This window comes from Aotus nancymaae, unplaced genomic scaffold, assembly GCF_030222135.1.
Source record: "Aotus nancymaae isolate 86718 unplaced genomic scaffold, 86718_ANA_hifiasm-v0.15.2.pri h1tg000077l, whole genome shotgun sequence".
In the NCBI taxonomy this organism is placed as follows: domain Eukaryota; kingdom Metazoa; phylum Chordata; class Mammalia; order Primates; family Aotidae; genus Aotus; species Aotus nancymaae.
Genome location: NW_026988492.1, coordinates 7676203 through 7684561, shown reverse-complemented (window position 1 = coordinate 7684561; position 8359 = coordinate 7676203). Strand labels below are relative to the sequence as shown.

Genomic DNA, 8359 nt, shown 5'->3' with positions numbered 1-8359 from the left:
CATAACGGTTACAAACAAGACCAGGACAAAGAACTTCATAGTGCTCACAAGGACCCAACGATGGTGACCCTAACACATATTTGACAGAATCTAGGGGTCCTATAGGCTTCATGGAAACCACAATTTATAGTGCCCAAAAGTGTGAGACATGAGGCCTTTCAGAGTTAAGTGGAATATGGAATATGGTCATAATCGCTAACATTTGAACAGTGCAAATGAAGTACTTTCATATTGACGATCTCGTTGACTCCCCACAACAGATCGTTGGAGTAGGTAAATTTCATAGATCTAATTTTATGGGTGCAAATGATGGGTGTAGAAAGAAGGCTTATGCTTATTCCCCAAAGGCACTAAGGAGTGAAGTGGCAAAGCCAGAGCGTGCCAGCCCAGGTTCTTACTGCCACAACACACTGGCTTCCAAGGCATGACTTTCCCATGCCATCCCTGACAGGACACCCTGGGAGGCTTGCTCTTCTTCTCTGTGTTTATTTGCATGCTGTGATGCCATTGAGCTGGGTAAGTCTAAAAGCAGACTATGGCTGTTGGCACTGTTTGTTAAACATTGCTACTTGGAGCAGACAGAGAACACAGGCAGCGGCTTGAGTTTTTCTTAGCCATCTTGAACAGCGTCAAGCAGGACAAATAGCGGGAAAGCAATTCTCGTTTATCCAAAGGAAGGAAGTGACTGCACATACTGTGTTTTCTATTGGCACGTCTGTTCTGCCTTAGCTTTGCAACGCTTTATGCTTTTTGCCTGGAAGTTCAAAGTGATGATGCTAAAATAATCTTCCTTGAAGGCCTTTCTAACTCTGATACCAACTTTCACCATCTCACAGCAGCTTTTCTTTTCAGGGCTCTCCCTCCCCACAGCTGTCCATTAAACCGCCCTTGTCTTATGTTCCATTTATATTACATATTTCTACTTTCTTACGCATAAAGCCTGGATAGAGGAATTATAACTATACAATAATAGCTTCCAGTTACCAAGCACCTATTATCTACCAGACACTGTGGTAGGCACTTCATGTATTATATTTTATCTCAATCTTAATGCAAACTCTACAAGGTAGAGCTCCTTACTCTCTCTTTGTAGAGGAAGGATCTAGATGAGAGTGACTAAGTAGTAAGGAGCAGAGCTGAGATTCAAAGGCAGTTTTGGCTAGCTTCAAAGCCAAGGTTTTCTCTTCAGCGCAGAGCACGCCAGGAATAATGCTAATTGTATGAGTGATGGAAAGAAGGCATTAAGTGAAAATGTTCATTTTAAAGTTACGCATTTTAATAGTCAGCATCACACTCCCTTTTCCTTGGTCTTTAAAAGGTGGATTGGTGGCCTAAGGTGATGAAATTCAAACCTAATACTAATGCAGCACTCCCATATCCTATCCCTTAACAGTCTAAGGAGAATGGCTGCATATAATGGGCCCATCTGTTCTACTGTTTCATCCACCTGGTCAGCTCTCAAAGGAAAACAAAAGCCATATGATCATTGAGGTCTAGAAATTAACTTTTATTTTAAATCTGTCAAGAACTCCTGGCAGTTATTAATTTTATTAAAATGATTACATATGGCAAAACAAAGAATAGAGGTAATTCTATTTCTCTACAACATAAATTACGAGTTAGATTCTCAGCTGCCGGCTCAGCATTGTTCAAGATTCTTTTAAAGGACTGGGGGGTGGATTTTAATATCCAGAAAATGTTAAAGCAGCAAAAGAAAAAATAAGTTAAAAAGTCATTGCAATTGGAGATATTGCCAAGGATGTGCTTATTATAAAGTCTTCTTGACATGTTAATTATAAAATCTTCCAACCTTTGGTATTAAAAAAAATCATGTGAATAGTTGTCCTATATTGCCTTGTCATCTATAATTTATAACATAGAAGAAATTTGCTGATTTTTTAAAAAAGATGGCAAACATGAATCATGACTCATTCAAATAAAATACAACCAGCATTCATTCATCTAACTGAAATATGTCAAAACAAAAACACTTTTATTAACATATTTAATACCAGAATAACTTATAATAGTATGAAAAAGAATGAAGTATTTGTCTTTAGTTTTCATTGACATGCTCACATTTTGGCAAAATTGTTTTGTAAAGATTCCAAAGTTTTTATCAGAGATCTCTAACTATTTAAGGATGCAAACCAAAAGAGCTCATACTTCATCTGATCATACAGTCATAACTTATATATTTTGCTTTGCGCTGTTACTGCAATTTAGAAAACAAAGTAAAAATATATATATATACACAAAATATTTTTATATCAAATTATGTTCATTACACTAAATAAACCCAATCCCCAAATGCTATGTTACATGAAAAAGTGTCCTACAATTTATATCAAGACTGATACTGTCCATCAACTAGAGCAGCCTTTGGTTTTAAAAGCATTTTGCAAAATAAAGAAAAATGTCACCACGTGGCTGCACTATTGACCCTCATTCACACTGACAAAAATGCCTTCCAGTAAAAAAAAAAAAAATTGATTACATACGCAGGAAAAAAATCCCATCATAAAAGAGTCAAACCCTTTTTCTTTCTCTGTAACACATACCCTCTGTTATATTTGGCATTTCCACTGTTTATTCAAGTTTCAAGTCTTCCCAAGCTGATGAGAATATTATTGTTTGATTGAGAAAGATAGTCTTCTTTCTTGATATTGATTATTCTCACTCAATGGTAGTATAATTTAGAAAGAAAATGTTTTCTTTTAATGCATGATTTCACTTCATTTTTACTTTAATGTCCTACTTGGCAAAATTCAAACTGTTCAATGTTTTTTTTCCATATGTTTTAAATTTAAAAATCAATTTTATGTATGTATATGTATAGCCGCACAGAGATACATTTCTTTCATTGTCTTGTTCTCGATGCAATATAAATTGTCCATCAGCAATTGTAATTTGAAATGAACCAAATAAAAGATTTTTAGTCATTCCATATGAACACAGTTTCCAACACAAAAAAACAGTGAGCTCTAATGCAAACAGGATTATATTTTTAAACTACAGGCTTAGTTTTACACAGGAAAAATTTTGAGTTATTTATATAATAAAGTTTTTTTGTTAACTTCAGCAAAACTTGAGATAAAAAAAATCCAGATTAACTCTAAAGGGCATTGTGGTGCTTTCCAACAGTGCTTGAATAAAAGTTTTCCTGATCACAATGTATTCGTTGAAATTTTAAATTAGCTTGAAGAAATCACTTCTTAAATGTACAACATTATATGGATCGCTGCACCTTCAATTTTGGAAGTTTGTAACATATCAGATATGCAGGCAAGATACATGCATAAAATTCTCACTGTCACTCTGAAAAGCACATTGAACAATTTTCAACACTGTAGACTTTTTTTTTAAAGGAAAGTTTCATTTGGGCTGAACAGATATCCAAGTTTTAACATGGGAATTATTGAATATATTTTAAGGGCTTTCAGCGATTCTGGTTTCAGTCCTGGAATGGTTAGGTCCATCTGGAGTGATGCATACAGACTAATAAGCATATGCATTGGCATTTTGAGGCATAGCTGTTCAACTATGCCCACGTTGGAGCTTATTTTCGGGAAGCAAGGCACTTACTGTAATGGTAATGCAGACGTTTTATGCATAGTTTGAGTAACATAAAATAAGTTAATATTTTTGATTATTATGAGTTTTTTATAATTTATGTCTTTTATAGAAGCAACTAAATGATATATTTGGGATAATTAAAAACAAGAAGAGGTTTGGGAGAGAGTCATTTTCATCCCTGCTTCGGCTCTTAGGATGAGGATTTATGAAAACGCTGAAAAGAACATCCAATGGATCTGAAAAGCAACAAGCTCTTAGAACGGCTGCACCAGTGGCACTTTGACAGTCTTTATTTCTGCTATATGGGACGACTTCTGGATGATGCAGCTGGTAGTTCCCTGCAGTTTGTCCTTTCCCTGTGCAAGATTTGTTAAGGCCATGGCTGCGTTGATCTCCTTCCAATACGTGTCGTCTTTGCTTGGTCCCTTTCTGTTAGCTGCGCTAGAGTTAAGCAAAACAGAAAGTAAACGATCAAACTCACTGTAGTTTGTACTGAAAATGCCATCGCTGAAAAGCAGGAACGGTCAGTGCTCACCTGTCACCCTTATTGGATCCGTTTTCCAGAGTGTCTGTAAAGAAAAGCAAAAATTCAATTATTTTTCTTTTTTTCCTTTCCTTTCTCATCTCAGGAGTTTTATCACTAATGACCAGAAGTAAAAGTCCATCAGGAACTATGGCTGAAAATTAGTTAGCTTTTAATAAAGATAAAGCAGTTTATGTTAAGATGCAAAAAAACTTTTGCAAAGCAGCAGAAATAAGATGTCAGTGGGTAGTAAAGAATAAAAGGTAGCTCTCATAGATATACAGAAATTTGAAGTTATTTACTCTGAGAAATTGGGCCTTTTGGATCAGGGGACAAGCAGCATAAGGAAAAGAGTGCTGACTGAACCTGGGTCAGGTTCTGGCCTTGCCCTTCTACTCACCTGCAGTGTAACTTGGGGGCAGATCATGACCTCCCACAATGTCAGTTCTCTAACTATAAAATCAGGGAGTTTTGGCTGGGCACAGTGGCTCATGTCTATAATCCCAGTACTTTGGGAGGCCAAGGTGGGGGAATTTCTTGAGCCCTGAATTCGAGACCAGCCTGGGCAACATAGCAACCTCGTCTCTACTAAAAAAAAAAAATACCTGGGTACGGTGGGCATTCACTTGTATTCCCAGTTACTCGGGAGGCTGAGGCGGGAGGATCGCTTGAGCCTAGGGGGTTGAAGCTGCAGTGAGCTGTGTTTGTGCCACTGCACTCCAGCCTGGGCAACAGAGCAAGACCTTGTCTCTAAGATAATAAAAAAAAAAGAGGGGGTTCTAGAAAATCTTGGGGGTGCCTCTGGTTCAATGATTCTATGATTTCATGGTTATCAAACTTTCATTTCAGACAAAGGATGGGCAAATAGTTCCCTCTGCTCGTTAGCAAATGAGTAACAGACCCAATGGTGATAGCAGTACGGGATTTCCTGCGATATTTATTAGAAGAAGCAGGCACCAGTCCTTAATTTCCAAATGAACACCTCCTCCTGCTGCAGCAGGAAATGAAAGTCAGGATGCTAACCTTTGCTTCTGCACTCACATCTTTGGTTTAGATTTGCTGCTCACTCAGAACATGAATGTTTCCCCAAACCACACAAATATAAAGAACCCATGAAAATGGGTTCGTGAGATCCTTAGTGTAAAAGAATCCGGTATGAGTAACACAAAAATTTACCTACTGAAGGGCAAGAATGTAAGGGGTGGTAGAGAGGCTACTGGTGTGGCATCTGAGCAAAGGAGTGGGGTTGAGACTCCAAAGCCAGATCATGAGTAAGCCACTCATCATCATCACCATCCATAACAATAATCAGCATTACTGGGGAGCTACTGCACGTGGCACTGTGCAGCACACAGAATGTGGAAAATGCAAGGCTCTCTGCTAGCTCTATGGCCTTTGCAAAACTGCCTTTTCCTACCCTTCGTCCTCTCCCTTCCTTTTACCCACCCCCCACAAACCCAGTATTTCTCACAATTTCTTTTTCTCTGCACTGCTCAAGGCTATTTAGGAAATGCAACCCAATTTCCAACTGTGAGCTCTAAGAGAATCACAGAACTAGGAGAGGCTTAAGAAGAATAACATCAACATGATTGTCCTATAGTCTAACCAGGGCAAAATTTCCCAGGGAAGAGGTGGTCATAAGGAAATAAATTGCACGACCATGAAGCAGCCAAGCATCGATGCCCTCTCTGAAGGGCAAGAATGCGGAAAGCCTGCCGACGTATCCTGAGTTAAGCCTTAAGGTGTAGACAGTGAGACAATCATGGGTCACTCTGATCTCTTTTCACAACCCTTCACCTAAGGAATTTTAAAAAACAAGGCAAACAAACGAAACAAAAGCATTCAGTGAACAAATGGCAAGACTGTTGTGACGAACACATGACATAATGTGTGTCTGGCCCAGAATGGAACAGCGAATGTTGGTTCCTTTGGTCTCCTTTCATTGACTACTCGGGCAGCATTTTATAAGGTTTTAGGGATCCTTTGGGGGAAATCACTGGATCTGTGAGCAGTTAGATTGTTACCTTCTGCAGCTCTGCCAGCTTCTGGCTCTTACAGGGTCGGCCTGCATGCTTAGCTCTACCTCTGCTACTTTCCATAAGTTTGGAATTATAAAGTAACTCATGTAAATGCAGGAAAAGAATGATCATTTGTAATTTACAGAACTCTGATGCCACTGATGTACGGATCATTTACTACGTGTCAGGCACAATTCTGAGCACTTTGTTTCCTAATTTATTTACTATCACTGACTTTGTATATGGATAGCATGTCTCCATGGTATCCGCGAAGTCATTTTTTATTTAGTTCTATTCTCCTATCTGTAAATCTTCATGCAGTAAGGACAGAGACAAGGCGCTACTGGAACAGAGAACAAGTCGAGACTTTTGCTTGGGAGAAGGAAAGCCAGCAAACTGGACATTTTACAGAGGCAAAAAAAAAAAAAAAAAGAAGCAAAGTCGTTGCTCCATTTTGCCCACAAATTGCAACAATTCTGTTGCCAAAGTGAAGCAATAGGTTATGGAGATATTTATTCAATGGAAAGACTTGGCAAAAGCACAATAAGTTCCATGAGGCTTAAATACTGTTAGGGAAATAACAAAACATAATTTAGAGAAGACCATGTAACTGACACTCTGACTCCCAGACGAAGCCAGCTCACGTAGGTGAAAGAGACCAGAACCCAATTCCCTACCTGAACTGTCAACCTCAGAGTGGTTACTGCACAGGCAAGAAGAAAGCCTGTGACTATCAAATATGTTATGGGTTACAGAACCTGCCAATGCATCAATGCCATCAATGCATGGAGCCTGCACGTGGAAGGACAAGATGTAATTCACTGCTCAGGTCCACGGAGAGCTTCTGTTTAAGATGAGGAGTGAACTCGTATGTCTCACAGCCCCATGAGAGCCTGGTTGTGGCTAGCCCTCCCTGGGGCTGACTCCTTGAACTTGTTCCACTGAGAAACACGTTTACTGCAGCCAACTGCGAAATTATAAAATTCTGCTTACACTTTGGGTGTATGTGTTTGACACTTTGGTGCCTATGAAAATACCTTTGAAGTGCAAAAACATAGACGCAAATCCCCGTTCAGGTATTCTTAATTAGTTTTTACAAATCTCAACAACGTACTACACAGAGTCAATAGACTGAATTCTGTATTTTAGTTTTCAGGCAGGTGGGCACATTCAATGTCACTAGGTATAGACTGGGCTCCTTTCCAATGACAGAAGAAAATTGTCTTAAAAAGTAATGGAGGACAGAGGCATGTTGCTTTTCTATCAATGGTCAGTGTGAAAACTGTATACAATAAAGCTCAATCTCTAAGACTGAAATCAACAAGGAAAAGCTGCTTACCACCACTTGGGAGAAGGGATGGTCTCTGTGTCCAAAGTGTTTTATTTTTTTTTTTTGAGACGAAGTTTTTCTCATTGCCCAGGCTGGAGTGCAATAGTGCAATCTTGGCTCACTGCAACCTCCCTCTCCTGGGTTCAAGCAATTCTCCTGCCTCAGCCTCCCGAGTAGCTGGGATTACAGGCATGCACCACCACATCCAGCTAATTTTGTATTTTTAGCAGAGACAGGGTTTCTCCATGTTGGTCAGGCTGGACTCGAACTCCCTACCTCAGGTGATCCACCTGCCTCTGCCTCCCAAAGTGCTGGGATTATAGGTGTGAGGCACCATGCCTGGCGCAAAGTGCTTTTAGTTCAAAAAATAAATTAATGTTAGAAGGGCACGCTTTTCCTGAGGCTGTTACTGGTGGGCTGTCCAGTGTCCCTTGGATATTTTGTATCCAACAGCCACCTCCTGTGGAGTAGTGTGTTTGGCAGAAGAGCCAAACCGGCAAAAGGAAGATAGCAAACAGAGCCCTTTGACATTTGTGCTTTTGTAGGAAAGCAAGGACTCCAAAGATCTGGGAGTCTGGGGAGATTCTATTTTTTTTCTATTTGTTGTGCTAAGATAAAATCTTAGAAATGTTGTAGCTTTTACAGAACTGATATCATTTGAGGGGAACTCAGAAAATTTACGATCTCATTATACTAACTGGTTGTATCAAGTGGTTTTTTTTTTTTTTTCTTATGCTCTTTCCCTTTGAAGTAAAAAACTTATTGGCTCTTCTCTGGCTCAAATGTGCTGTGTGTTGTGTCTTTTCAGCTCATGGTCAGTATTTGAGGGGCAGTGGGTCTGTGTACCCATCACTGTTGGTCATGGGGCTCCTGACACATCTGTCCACTGCTGACAGGTGGTCTCACTGGCTC

General features: G+C 39.4%; 1 protein-coding gene across 1 annotated transcript in view; it reads right to left on the bottom strand.

Annotated features, from left to right (window-relative positions):
- Positions 1-1486: 1486 nt before the first annotated feature.
- The window catches only part of MKX (mohawk homeobox), a 62985-nt gene continuing 56112 nt past the window's right edge, over positions 1487-8359 (bottom strand). Inside the window, exons 5-6 of the mRNA XM_012474204.3 lie at positions 4112-4145; positions 1487-4017 (exon numbers count right to left, since the gene is read on the bottom strand). Coding sequence (XP_012329627.1) covers positions 3831-4017; positions 4112-4145 — 221 coding nt within the window. The 3' untranslated portion in view covers positions 1487-3830. The remainder of the gene's footprint in view (positions 4018-4111; positions 4146-8359) is intronic.